This window comes from Protopterus annectens, chromosome 7.part1 (assembly GCF_019279795.1).
Source record: "Protopterus annectens isolate FY-2018-M chromosome 7.part1, PAN1.0, whole genome shotgun sequence".
NCBI lineage: Eukaryota > Metazoa > Chordata > Ceratodontiformes > Protopteridae > Protopterus > Protopterus annectens.
Window position 1 is genome coordinate 406,516,892 of NC_056740.1, and position 15,740 is coordinate 406,532,631.

Genomic DNA, 15,740 nt, shown 5'->3' on the forward strand with positions numbered 1-15,740 from the left:
GATAATAATTATGACAGAGCAAAATGCTGTCCAGGTAAACTGGAGGAATATATGCTTCATGTTTAGTAAGATTATTTGTTTCAACTTTTCAACAGGCCTAAAGTGTTCATTCTGTTGTGTATTCATTCATTCTCTAGTCACCTACCTAATCCAGTTCAGGGTCCTGGGGAATCGATGCCTATCCCAGCACTCAGTAGGCCTAAGGCAGAAAAACTAATCTAATCCTGAACAGGACAGGAATCCATTACAATATATATACATACACACACACACACACACACACACATATATATATATATATATATATATATATATATATATATATATATATATATATATTTTGTTTCATTTAATGTCATTTCACTGAATTTCATTTCACCCCGACCACTTTACTGAAAACTCATTTCACTGAATCTCATTTCACTGAACTGCAGTTAGTATATATGGCACTGTGTAGAGTACTGTAAGGCATGTAAAAGGTATATGCCCTTTTCCCCACTGTAGTGCGATCCTGGAGTTAGTATATATAGTTGGGGGGCACAGCCCCCCACATTGGGCAGTGTTGGGACATAGCATCCCACTTTGTTTGAGTACATATTATTTTCTGGCAAGAGTTAGTCACTGGTATTGTAACTATACATGTCTATTGTTTAAAATGTATTGTTTTGAAGTTTTTGTTAAAATGCAATATAAAACAAAAAAGGTGGGGGCGACAACCCCCACACCGTCCACAGACCCCCCCCCCTAACTATATATACTAACTCCAGGATCACACTACAGTGGGGAAAAGAGCATATACCTTTTAATTGCCTTACAGTACTCTACACAGTGCCATATATTACTAACTGCGGTTCAGTGAAATGAGATTCAGTGAAATGAGTTTTCAGTAATTTGTGTTTTCAGCGATGTGGTCGGGGTGAAATGAAATTCAGTGAAATGAGATTCAGCAAAACAAAGTAGACCCATATATATATATATATATATATATATATATATATATATATCTATATCAAGTTTTCAGAAAGTTAAAATTCATACAGACAAGACCATATGACTGAGTTTCCGAAAAGTAGAACATCCCAAAAATAACCCCAAAAAATCTACTTTTTTTACATTTTTACAGGGGGGCACCCCCCTGCAAATTATATATACCAACTGCAAGATTGCACTACAGTGAGGAAATGAGTAAATTTCCCAATCCTGTCTGTACTGCAATCTCCATTCAAAAGCTTTGAGTTTTCAAAAACTCGAGCATATAGTCTCAACCATATGAATTTCAAATTTCTGAAAACTCGATCAACTGGCACACTCACACACACACACACACACACACACACACACACACACACACACACACACACACACATATATATATATATATATATATAGAGAGAGAGAGAGAGAGAGATAGGTATATATATATATATATGTATACATATATATATCTTCTCTCATATATATATAGATATATATATATATATATATATATATATATATATATATATATATATATATATATATATTTATAACAACTGACAAGTTACACACACTCACTCGTACAATGGCATGCACACCTAGGATCACTTAGTAAGATCACTAACTCATATATGATGCATCTATGAGACAGAGTACCCTGTAGAAATGTCACCGAAACACATAGAGGATATACAGACTATACAAAGGAGGTACTCTATCCAAGAGACAAACTGGCAAACCAAGCATAGCAAGCAAAACTAAACTACTCATCTTCCAACCCACCAAACATACTCAAAACAACTCTCACTTTAACATCACAGCAAAAGACAACACCACTATATACCCAACTGAACACACCAAATTACTAGGAGTGGAAATAGACAATAAAGTAAAATTTGACATTCACATATCCATGACCATAAAAAAGTCCACAAAAAACAAGGAGCGTTATACAGAAATAAGCAACTTCTCACCAAAGCAGCAAAGATTTCAATAGCAAATTCCCACCTTATCTCCACCCTACTTTATGCCTCTCCAATATATACCAACCTAAGGCAATGCGATCTAAACAAGCTAGAGACCTGCTACAACAAAATCGTCAAATTTGCCACAGGGGCATCCTACTGTAGTCACCACTGTCTCTCACTTGCTGAAGTGGGCTGGCTTGAACTCCCTCACCTCCTTCAGTGGTATCAACTCTCACTCACCCACAAACTAGTAAACCATCCACTAAATGTCCCATCCCTCCAGAATCTACTCCAACCCTATTGCACCACTAGATCACTAAGATCCAGCAACAAAAACCACTTGCAGATCACTAAAGTCAATAACTCTGCTGGTGAAGCACTATTCTCTTGCACCATAGCCAAATTATGGAACTCCCTTCCACCCACAATTACCACAGTACCATCATGCACCCACTTCAAAACTTTACTAAAAGCGCACCTAAAAGCATGCTGGCTATGCCCTTGCAACTCCCACTCTAATATCACCCACCCCATCCAACCACAAACTTTCTTTCCACTCCACTAACTACCTTGATTATAGCAAGCTCAGATGCTCATAAGCCTAGTACTTATTATACAGCAGGAACTTCTTATTGTAACATTTGTTAATGTCTGTTATGTACTTCACAGATAAAGATTCTAGTTGTCTACTGATGTACTATGTTCTTCATCTGTAAATATGTTGTAAGTAATTGCTATGTTAAATTAATCGCTATGTAATTCAATGTAACTACTGTCTGCTTATTTTAACTGTGGAGCTTTTCTCCCTGGGCCTCCGCTGAAAATGGACCTACGTCCAGTCGGACACTCCCAGTCAACAAATGTAAATACATAAATAAAAAATAAATAAATAAATAAGAGTATTAACCACTGAACTCTTTGGAGTAAAGGGATATTATCATCCGTAACAGAATTTACATTTGTGTTTTCAAACAAAATTGTGTGACATTTGTGGCATTGTGGTGTAGTGGTTCTGCTGCAGGCTAGCCACCCAGCAGTGTTAATATTGGCTCTAGATGATGGTCACTGTTGATGTGACACCCTGACCCCATGTGTAAAAATGCAATAGATGGATAGATTGTGGTGTAGAAGTTGTCACTGTTGCCTCACAGTATTTGATTTCCAGTCCAGTGCACAGCTGGGGTGTGTAACCAGCAGATTATGCATAGCCTGCATGGGTCCATGCGGGTTGTTGCTAGGTGCTTCTGTTTCCTCTTACATTCCAAATATGTTACATAGGTGAATTGGTGATTCTCCAAATTGCCAGTGGGAGGGGTGTGCAGTATTTGTGTTCTATTATATAGAGTGAGTGTGTGAATTCTTTGATGAGATGAAGCCGCCACATTCAGGATTATTTTCTCTGCCAAGAGACTGCATCTCCCAAGCAATCTTGAATGAGATTAACTGGGTAATCTTAGAATGGATGAATCAATGAAACTAAAACTGGCAACATTATGGATGAAAAAAGACCACCTTTCATGCTTTCCTTTCCAAATGATGCCATTTAAATCTTGGTTAAAGGATTTTGTGTCATACGTCCAGCGTGCAACTATGCATCTTGCTTACCTGTGTACCTCTCAACCTCTTAGCACAAGAAATCTGGACAAACACAAAAATAAGGGGAGGGTCTAAGGCCCAAAAATAGGGACAAACTTAAATATTGCTCTTATAAACTTGGAGAGCTACTAGAATAAAAGGGACTGTGTTGTCCTAAATTTTCTTAATGATATGAATTTTGAAACTCAAATGTCTGTCAATATTTAATGACTTTAATCCTCAATGATTTGTCAGAAATCAATAGTTTTATAAGGAACAGATCAAGAACATGAACAGCTGAGAGGTATGTCTATCTGTAAAGTCTGCAGGCAATACAAGGGACACCTCCATGCCAGAGAAGAGTGTCAGGGAATCCCGGACTTAAACTGAAAAACGTTTTTGTAGAATCTTCTACCAGAGAGCAAAGAATTTGACCCACACAGTTAAAGCAGCCCAAGAATGCCATGCCATCCAAAAGCACTGGTATGGCAACTGCTACAGTGTTGCATAGTAACCATCTAGTACATTATGCAAAATAACTCCCCACCTCTTTAGACAACTTGTAACTGAAGCTCCAATCTCAAGAGCTAAAGAGCTGAAGCTTGTGATAGCTGAAATCTCAGACTGCTTCAAGAAGTTTAAAGCATCTGCTATGGACATAGACTTGTGACTCTCTGCAATGGAACTACACATTAAACTCTTTCTAGAATCTGCACAGAAGTTAAATGATAGAACTGCTGACCAGAAAAAACCACAGCTGGTGCAATAAACTGACAAGTTACAGGCTGCAGGAAGGTTGCTGACCAAAATGCAGGCCTCTGCAGAAGATTTGTGTTATTCTGAAGTCAGCTCTTTAATATATACAATATCATAGTCAGGTCCTGAAGGGTCAATGAAGAAAACTTTTCCCCTTCAAACAGGTCAGAAAAGCTGATTCAGAAGAGAGTGCAGTAGATATTTTTTGGTCACTAGCTCAAGAACCTCTGGATATTATACAGTACTGTAACCCATGATAGCAGATATTACAGGATGTAGAGATCAAGGAGAACAGAATGAAGAATTTGTGGGAAGATTCAGCAAGTGGAAATGGAAGTAATGTAGAAAGCATTGCTGAAGAAGATGTTAAAGTCATCAGGCCGTCACAGACTAAAAAAGTCCCTGTTATTATATCCCTGTTACTCCATTATTATTATTTGGCAGGATTCCAAGAGGTCAGCTGGGTGTTGCAGGAGACCTCTGCTATGGAAGCAACACAATGCCAGATAACACAAATTATAAATACCAAATATGATCAGGAGTCTGCCAACCTAGATTTTCCGCAAGCCAGCCACACTGAGTAAGAGCAGAAACAGCCTAGTTTAGGTTAAGGTATATAACAATATATCAAGTCCCCCCCCACCTTCCATAAAACATGTATCAACGGTAAGAAACAAAAAAGTCAGAGAGCTTGTGCACATTAAGATGGCCAAAATATCAATCAAAGCATGTGGCTACAGAAGGCCACACAATACAAGTAAACAGATTTACATACAGCAGACGCAGTAGGTGGGGAACATAGAATGCAGTGTATAACTAAATCCAGAGCTGAAGTGACAGGAAAAGGGAAAGGGTGTGGCTTACTAAGGAGAGGAAGGGTGTGGCTTACTAAGGAGAGGAAGGGTGTGGCTTACTAAGGATAGGAAATCCTAAGAGGTACAGTGGCAAGGAATTTCTAACATATGGCTCTCAGGGTAGGGGAGCCTATTACATCAGTGCAGCCACAGCACATACTAAACACATAATCTAATCCCTCCAACAAATTTTCCATCTATTAACAATTCTAATCCTGTAATCCCCTGTGAAATATAACAAACAACAAAGTCACCTACATTATAAAACTCCTAAAATGCTCTGGTCAACCATCAGTTTCCTCCTGGAACCCTCACAATCAACCCCTACCCACTGAAATTGCCTTCAATGTAGCATGTATCTTTAGATTAGTACAAAGCTAACTGCCCTTGTGGGCCATTATAAGCCTAGCCAATTATCCTATGTGAGAATCAAACCCTACACACTGTGTCTGTAAGGTAAACACCTTAACCATTATGCCCATCTCCCTGTCATTTCATCAGTGCAGCCACAGCACATACTAAACACATAATCTAATCCCTCCAACAAGTTTTCCAACAGCCCTAACTATTTCTCACTCCAGCCTGTACCCATCACCATGATAAAGTGATATATTACTAAACTAAAACCAGAACTCGCACCCTAGATAACCTCCCTGTAAAATAAGGTTGGGAGGGTGGCCTAATGGTTAAAGTGTTTGCCTTACAAACACAAGGTGCAGGGTTTGAGTCTCACAAGGGATAAATGACTAGGCTTGAAATGACTCGCAACAGCAGTTAGCTTAGTACTAACCCATGAACCTATACTTCAAACTAGGTGCAGATGCCATTGCTTATTCTGTATCAAATATTATAAACTGGAATCCCCATTCTCTACCTCATGAAAACAATTCTACATCCTGCCACTACACAAAGGTGGTTTCTCTACTGAACTCTCTAACTTCAGACACATTGCTCTACTCTGTTCTCTGTCTCAGATCTTTAAGAAATACATCCACTTTCAATTATAACTATGTCTTTCAAACAACAAAAATATATCCGATATCAATTACTAATCTGTGTTCCAAACAAAGGAAATATATCCACTCTCAATTACTAATCTGTCTTTCAAACAATAACATTTATTTATTTATTTATCTATTTATTAATCGACATTTGTTTACTGTGAAAGTCCATTGGGCCAGGCTAGCTCATTTTCAGTGGAGGCCTGAGGAGAAGAGCTCCAGAGAATTTACATAGAATACAAAACAAGAGCAAAATTAACAAACTAAGAAAGTTTGAACAAAAGGGAGGTTGTCACAATGATTTAGGTGTTTGTCTTATAAACCAAAGGTGCAGGGTTTGATTCTCACATAGGGAAATTGGCTAGGCTTAAAATGGCCCACAAAGGCTATTAGCCTAGTACTATTCTATGAACCTATTTTTTACAAAGATGTATTTTAGGATAAAGAGATTAAAACTAAGGAAGATACAAAAAGTTACTTGCAAAACAAAATTACTTTCACATTATATATTAGGATTAAATAAAGAAATCTAATAAGTCTACATAGAAATAAACTGGAGCATTGAGTTTAGGTAATGACTGAGGCTGGAAATGAGCAGTTACAGCTCCACATGGAATAGAGGTGACTATGCAGCATGTGTTTGAAGCTGGAAAGTCTTGGTTGAAGGCATAAAGATACTGGAAAGTTATTCCAAGTTCTGGAGATTGTCCAGGAGTACAATAATTGACCTGCAGGTAGTTTGGGGTTGTGTACTTGGAGAAGGTATTTGTTTTCAGAGCTTAGGGAACAGGATGGGGTATAAAGGGTAAGGAGGGAGCTGAGTGCTGAACAGTCATGAGGTTTATACATAGGTTTTTGAGAGACTGAGAGCAGGAGGAGGAGAAAGTAGTGGGGGAGTTCGAGCCATTGAAGTTGCTTAAGAGAAAGACAATGGAGAGTGGAGTGACAACTTTTATTATTATTATTATTATTATTATTATTATTATTATTATTATTATTATTATTGTTATTATTGTCATTATTATTGTTATTGTTACTATTATTATTATTGTCATTGTTATTATTATTATTATTATTATTGTTATTATTATTATTATTATTATTATTATTGTTATTATTATTATTGTTATTATTGTCATTATTATTGTTATTATTATTATTATTGTCATTATTATTATTGTCATTATTGTCATTATTATTGTTATTATTATTATTATTATTGTTATTATTATTATTATTATTATTATTATTATTATCAGACTGCTAAACAACAAACCCATAGCCTAACCTGCTAAATGGGTAAACAAACATTATTTATGTGCAATATGTCATTGTTATCTGCATAGCTCACTTTACACTTTATACTTTATTGTGTTTATTTTTAGTATCTTATTTTTGATTTCTATTTCAGTGTTTTTAAATTATTATTAATCTTCCGTCTGTAAACTATAATTCTTGTGGTACGAGCCCGAGTATCGAAATTTCATGCAGTGACACGCACTTTTTCCTCTGTGTTGATCTGTATGACAATAAAGTTTACTTTGACTTTGACTTTGAACTATTAGCAGCAAATGCAGCAATCTTATAGCATGTTTATAATTTTGTTATTAAGGAGGACTGCAGATTAGTTAATAGCGGAGCTCCAGAAGTAAGTGTAGGGAGAAGGTATGAAAGAGCTAGCGCTTGTTTAGAAGGGAGGGAGAGGAATTTTGCTATGTCTATATAGCAGCCCCAGTTTATTATGGGTTTTGCTTATGTTATTTTGAATGTGATGATCGAATTTGAGATTTTCATCTATGATTACCCCTAATAGATCAGTGTGGGTAACTAACTCAATTTTAGTAGAGTTAAGTGAGAGAATTTGAAAGTCAGCTAAGTTAATGGTTGAATTTCTTTTGGGGGTGAAGACCATAAGTTTTGTTTTCTTGGGGTTAAGAGAGAGGTGATTATTATGAAGGCAGGATTCAACTGAGGTAAAAGCAGCTTGGGTAGTTTATTTGAGCTATTCTGTTTTTCCTTTACACCATTCACAGGCACAGAAATTATAATATCCTTATGTCTTCAGTCTTTCTTGGCTTGTCAAAAGATTTTGATACACTTTCAGTCCAAATTTCTCTGCCAACTCTCCTGCCTCAGTCTGCCCCCCCTTTGCACTAAAATGGTTTAATGCTTATCTTGCTAATGGGATCCAAACTGAAAAATAGCAATAGTCCATATCCACCTTTCTTCCCATAACAGTGTCCAAGGTTTAGTACTTGACCCCTTACTTTTCAACATATTTATGAACAACCTTCGACATGCCTCCACTAACTCAGCCCTTATCTAGCTTGCTGACAATTCAGCTGTAATCTGCAGTGCCAAGACATTCTGTGAGCTTGAGACTATTAAACAACTCCCCTTCACTTCCACTGAAGCCTGGCTCAAACAATCCAACTTTGTACTAAACCATAAACTATATATATATTGGGAGGGTGGCCTAATGGTTAAGGTGTTTGCCTTACAAACACAAGGTACAGTGTTTGAATCTTGCAGGGAATAATTGGCTAGGCTTAAAATGGTTTGCAAGGGCGTTAGCCTAGTACTAATCTATGAACCTATGAAGTAGGTTCATTACACTGTTTTATATATATATATATATATATATATATATATATGCGTCTACTATATTTGGTCGAATTACATTTGGTTGAAAATGATTGCAGGCAGCCCACTTCACTGAAACCCCATTTGACTGAAAGCACATTTAGTTGAAAATGGTATTTAGCCCCTGCCCCACAGTAGTGTGACCCTGAAGTGAGAATATAGGTTCATAGGTAGGTACTAGGCTATCTGCCCGAAGGCATTTATAATCCTATCCAGAATTTGTTGGCTTTCGCTGCCCCCTTAGATTAGTTTCCTGTGCCTCTGTCCAGCAGAGCCACTGAAGTGATCCCTGGGGTAAACTTTCTGTTTCCCATCCACTCGTTAAGGTTTCTTTTGAAGAGGGTTAGTGAGGAGCTCTGCCTAATGTAGACTGGAATCTCGTTCCAGAGCATGGGAAGCCTCTGGGACAGGAATCTATCCCTCCAGCACGTCCTATTTATTGTTGTGGTGAGGTTTAAACCCTGGAATGTGTGGCTCGAGTGGATATGTTTATTTTTAGGTGGAGCATGTCCATCAATTCTGGGTTGGACATGGCCTTGTATGTCAGGCAGAGATCACCTCTGAGTAGGTGGTATGTAACTGAGTACAGCTGGAGTTTCTTCAGTCGAGTTGCACAGGGCACCTGCTTGAGGCCAGTGATCCTCTTGGTGAGGTACTTCTGTGGTCTTTCCAGTTGTTGCACGTGTCTTGTAAGGTACATCCCAAATGGGGCATTGTACTCTATGATGGGTCTGATGAGTGATGCATAGAGGGGCCCAATGACCTCTTTCGATCTGGATGCAAACCCTTTTGTGATTAGGTGGGCTACATAGAAGGATTTTCTAACCACTTTGGCAATGTGATTATCAAAGGAGAGTTCACTATCTACTTGGGTCCCCAGATCCTTTATTATGTCTTCTGTATTTAGGGGGCTACCACCTATGTGGTAGTTTGTGGGTACTTTGTTTTTTCCAAAGGGGATGACTATGCACTTTTTGGCATTTAGCTTGAGGCCATGGTTTTGACACCAGGTATCTGTCTCAGTGAGACCCTTTTGGAGGATGTCTGTGTCAGCCAGAGAGTAAACTATAGCCCCTAGTTTGCAGTCGTCTGTGAACTTGGTCAGCCATAGTCCTCCTGTGCTTGCCTGTACCTCTGAGAAATATTTGCCGAACAAGAGGGGTCCTAGGACTGAGCCTTAGGGAACGCCACTTGTAACCGGTTTAAAGTCAGACCTAGCTCCCGCAACTCTTACCATGTGGGTTCTGTCCATGAGCCATTTGGCAACTCATCTCATGATGTAGGCATTTATGTTCAGGCTGGTGATGGTAATATAAAGTTGGGGGGGGGGCACCCCCCACACACATAATCACAGTTTATGCACTATTATATGCATGTTTATCCATTAAAAATACATTAAAAGATATAAGTAAAAATGTGCTGCAAAATGTGGAGGAGGCTACGCCCCCCACACACACACCCCAATTTTATATTCTCACTTCAAGGTCGCACTGCAGTGGAGCAGGGGCTAAATACCATTTTCGACCAAATGTAATTCGACCAAATGTGCTTTCAGTCAAATGAGGTTTCAGTGAAGTGGGCTGCCTGAAATCATTTTCAGCCAAATGACATTTGATTAAAAGCAGTAGACCCATATATATATATATATATATATATATATATATATATATATATATATATATATATATGTGTGTGTGTGTGTGTGTGTGTATATATTTACCTTTTTTCCATTTGTGGTACCATTAATTTGAGCTCCTAACTGATGTCATTAATGAGAATCTAAAATGTGACCTTTGTGCCCAACTAGTCAAGAAAACAAACTAAAAACCTGGACTGCTATACAGTGCATAATGCACAGCAAAGGCCTACTTACCTCCCATTCTGTCATATGTTGTTCCCATCTGCACAAATTTCCATGGATTTTTCCACTGACAAAATTCTGTTAAATGGTGATACAATAAAATAGTTAAGTTCACTGCCAGAATAAACAACAAAACTCACCAATATACTGATAGAAAACAACTCATGTGGCTTGAACATCACAATTTCCTCAATTACTTTTGATTCTCAGCTAGAGCGTCTTCTGCGTAGAGACATGCGTGAATGGGCGTACCTTCGTTGAAGGTTGTGCATCAGGCCTGGCAAGCCGGTACATAAAAATCAACTGCCAATCATTAGCGGACCGGAGTTCCGCTGTGGCGACCCCTAACCGGGAAAAGCCGAAAGACACAAACTGTCAACCCAAGAAAGTACATACAATTTTACATATCCTAGAAACCTGCCTGTCCCTTAACAATTTTCTTCAGTGATATATTCCCATTAGAAAACTTCATTCCTCTTATAAATTCTTGGCCTCACCTCTCAAAGTGATTCCCTTTACTCTAGATATGTTGCTAAAATCTGAAACTCCCTTACAACCTCCTTTTAACAAATCAGCACTCCCAAACTTTTCAAGTCCTCACTAAAATTATATTTCAGGAAATCCGGGATCTGTCACTAACTCCATCTACTAAATAAAAACAAAGGAAAAAAAAAAAGAAACCAAAGGAAAAAAAAGTGGAATCCACAAGTCCACAAATCCACATAAACTTTATTTGTAAGCGCTTTCATGCACTACAAATGCGTGCACTTCCTCAGACAAATTGGTACACAATGGCAAACCATATTTATAGTGTTAAAAAACACCAATTAATTAACCAGTTTAATTAATCAATTGAACTGTTAAAGTTACCCTTACATTTAAAAACACATAACATGATATGATACGCTCATAAAAAAGCAGATGAAAAGACCTTATTATATTAAACATTATACCAGGCCTTCAAGATAATTGTTCCTTATTACTGAATATTATATATTTTATTTAAAATATTACATATCAAAAATAAAATATAAAAATATATATTTCTTATATTTTGTATAAAAAAATGTTGTTCAACATTCTAAAGCTCTCAGTCTGAGTAAACATTTTATAGAACAGGCATCATTAAGTCCGGGATAAACATGTGCATTAGATTGTAACTGCCACAAAAGTTCCTCTTCTTCTAATTTGAGGTGCCATGGTCCTCCTCTTGGGTTCCTCAAAAGACTCTGCACAACTATGAATTCAAAACTATGTGTACTAAATTCACTAATATGTCTTGCTAGTGCATTAGTCTGGATGCCTCTAGAGATGCTATATATATGTTCATAGATGCGTTGTTTAAGTTGATGTTCTGTTTTGCCCAAGTAAAATTCTGGCCATAATTTACAAGTGGCTAAATAAATGACCCCTTGACTTTCACAAGTATATTTATCGTTAACTAAATATTGAATTCCTCTAATGTTAAAGTGTAAACCAGTTTTAATATATTTACAATATTTACATCTACCGCATTTAAACATACCCTTAATGTGCTTATATTTGTATTTATTTTGCGGTATCTCAAATAACATTTTTAAGTTAGGACCTTTTTTAAAAGTGATTAAAGGTTTAGGACCAAGAATATTGCTAGCACTTTGGTCTTGTAAAATAAGGTCCCAGTTGTAACATAAAATGTCTCTGAGTTCATCTGAGATGTCATTAAACTGTGTCAAAAAACTGGTTATGTATTTAGAATTGTCCATTTGGACTACATGCATATCATTCATTACAACCGTGCTGTGAAAGTCCGATTCATTAACACTCAGGTAACCTCTGATCAAAATAGGACCTAAAGATCTCCCATGTCTCTTAGACCTGATTTCTTTAATCAAGCTATACATTAAGGGGTAGCCACGATTGATAAACATATTTCGTAAATGGTTACATTCTGTAACAAAATCATCATCATTAGAGGACATCCTCGAGGCTGTAACCAACTGGCCCTTTACAACGCCTCTTTTTTGAAAATATGAATGATTGCTTGTAAAATGTAAAAAATAATTACTATAGAGATGTTTTTCTGTATATAGTTGTCCTACATTTGTTATTGGACACATCCTTACTTAAAAGGATGTCTAAAAAATTAATTTTATCTTCATTGAATTGAAATGTAAATTCCAAAAATGGCGTAAAAGTGGCCATAGTTTCCACTAGATTTTTAGCATCGTCCATATTGCCTTTCATGATAAAAAACATGTCATCCTGGTAACGTGTGTACCAGATGTCCATGTTTTTAAAAAGAGAATGGGAAAATAAATATGTGCGTTCCCAAAAGACCATGACTGAGTTGGTGAAACTACCTCCGCATGGAGAACCCATGACAATGCCTGATTTCTGTAAAAAAATTCACCTTTAAACATGAAAAAGTTGTTACTTAATACTATGTCTAACAGGGAAACAATCAGGTCGATATCTTTGCCTGGGACTTGTTTCAATAGCAAAAAATCTCTTACCCATTTTATACCCACATCCTGCGGAATTACAGTATAAAGGTCCATTATATCTACTGTAAGAAACTTATAAGTTGCATCAAAGGGTATTTTATTAAGATGTTGTAAAACATGTCAAGAGTCACGGCAAATTTGAACTTCCAGTTTCAATGCTTCTTTAAGCCTGAGATCTACCCATTTAGCACAAGCATAGGTAATTGATTTACGACCATCTATAATAGGACACAGAGGAGGATCATAAATATTCTTATGAAGTTTAGGCACCCCGAAGATAACAGGGATTAGTGGAGCTTGCATTGTTAAATAATGATGACAATTTTCTTCAGTGATATATTCCCATTAGAAAACTCCATTCCTCTTATAAATTCTTGGCCTCACCTCTCAAAGTGATTCCCTTTACTCTAGATATGTTGCTAAAATCTGGAACTCCCTTACCACCTCCATTTAACAAATCAGCACACCCAAACTTTTCAAGTCCTCACTAAAATCATATTTCAGGAAATCCGGGATCTGTCACTAACTCCATCTAAATTTCCTTTTCCTGATGTAGTCACATGGGACCTTCCTGTTTAGATATTGCTACAGTGCCATTAGGTACTCACGTATAAGTTCCTCTTAGTGTAACTTAAATTTCCCTAGCTTCAACTCAGTCCATCAAAAGAAAAAACTACTTTCAGAAAGTGATATGGTCTAATGCCATTTGCACTATGTATATATATTATCTTACTTACTGATTCAGCCCCTGCAGTTACTACTATAACAGCATATTCTGTGGGGCAATATTCCATTATATTGCTAACCTCATGAACAGCCTTTATATAATTTTCTATGTTCTCTATGTATGCAATAAACAAATGTGTTCAACTATACTGTATACTTTTATGTATCTTTGTTGCAATGTGTACTGTACACTGATTGTAGCTTTTCTCCCCAGGCCTCCAGTGAAAAGGAGTCTCCACCCCAGTTGGACTTTCTTGGTGAAAAAATACAAATAAAAATAAACAAATTTGTGAAGGCATACACTACTTAGCCATACTTTCTTGACATATCACAGTAGGGGTTATTCTAAGCAGTCAGGAAATATACAATTGCATAACAGTACCATATGACAGGTTATCTCACATATCTTTTGTATGCATGAAGTTTCTAAATTACAGTTTTCTTAAATCAACAGCATCCACGTTATAATTAATTTCTTCTAAACTTATTAGAAGCAGCTGTCTGTGTTAGATAGTTGTACAGTTTTATGTCTTAATTTATGGTGAACAAAACACTCTGTCTTCCCCTGTACAGGAGTGATTCCAAATTACAATTGATTGACATCCATATCCTCAGTCATTTCTATTACTAGATGTTGCCAAGTGAAAGTTTACAAGTTGCCATTGTAACGCACCCCTGAAGAAATGTAAGCATGAGTCTCAAATAGCTGCTGGTCTTGGCTTTGCTGTTGAGGGCAGAAACGCTGAGACTTTGAGGAGTAGGATAAGTGAGACAGTTAACTCCACATTTAAACCAAATTACAAAAAAAAAACAAATGTTATAACTACTTATATTTAATTTGTTAAATGCTGGAAATATAGACTGTACTTAAATATTTATTTTGGAACACAGTGAAACAAATACTTTGCTAAGAAATAATTATTTGCATTGAACACTAAATTACAAGGGTGCAATCTTTTTTGAGAAGAAGAAAAGCTGATTGTCACATTTTAACCTTTCACTGACCTTGGTATGAAATACAAGAAAAATTATACTAATGGGATTTATCACTTTAATGAAGCGATTTCAGGTGCTATAAAGCCCTTGCTTTATGTTCAGACTGGCACCACAGCTGTAAACTGTATTGATAGTGAGGTTAAGTTTCCAGAATGTTTATCAGAGGAACCATGAACTGTCCTAACTAAATGAAGATAGATCTGACGCTAACATTTCAGACAAGATAAAATGATTTATTACAATTATTAATTATTTTCTTTGAACATTGCAGGATGAGAATGACAACCCTCCCGTCTGTAATCCTCCATTCCATGAAACAACCATTTATTCTACATTAAGCGCTCGTGACCCTGTGCTAACAGTAACATGTACAGACGGAGACATCAACTTCGTGCACACATTCAGAATTTCTGGAGGTAGTATTTACATGCAAATGTTTGTTCTATTTCCTTTTATTGTACTTTGTGTAGTTCATGTTAAGTGCTGCTTACATAATTGCTAATTGTATGGAAGAGCATTGACATATCGTACTGAGTAGCTTTGATGTTAGCATCCTATGGCAGACATGTTGCACTATTCTATCCATGCAAGGATATGCAAGAAAGAAATGAAAGCAGTCTGTTTTCTTGACTAGCACATACATTAATATTCCAGAACCCACATTATGATATTGAGTAATGTGAGAGGTCTATAGCCTAGCCTGGCACTCATTGAGTGTAACGCAGAGAACTAATCCTGTACATGACACAAGTCTGTTGTAGGATGCATATACATGAACACAAACACACACTCAAACACACACACACACACACACACACACACACACACACACACACACACACAAAGACGCAAACACACACACACAAACATACATACATACACACAAACATGCACACATA

The 15,740-nt window shown here is 36.9% G+C and overlaps 1 protein-coding gene across 1 annotated transcript in view; it reads left to right on the forward strand.

The window, feature by feature from the left end:
* CDHR4 (cadherin related family member 4) overlaps nucleotides 1-15,740 on the forward strand; it is a 764,521-nt gene that overhangs the window by 516,733 nt on the left and 232,048 nt on the right. Inside the window, exon 14 of the mRNA XM_044078501.1 lies at nucleotides 15,113-15,257. Coding sequence (XP_043934436.1) covers nucleotides 15,113-15,257 — 145 coding nt within the window. The remainder of the gene's footprint in view (nucleotides 1-15,112; nucleotides 15,258-15,740) is intronic.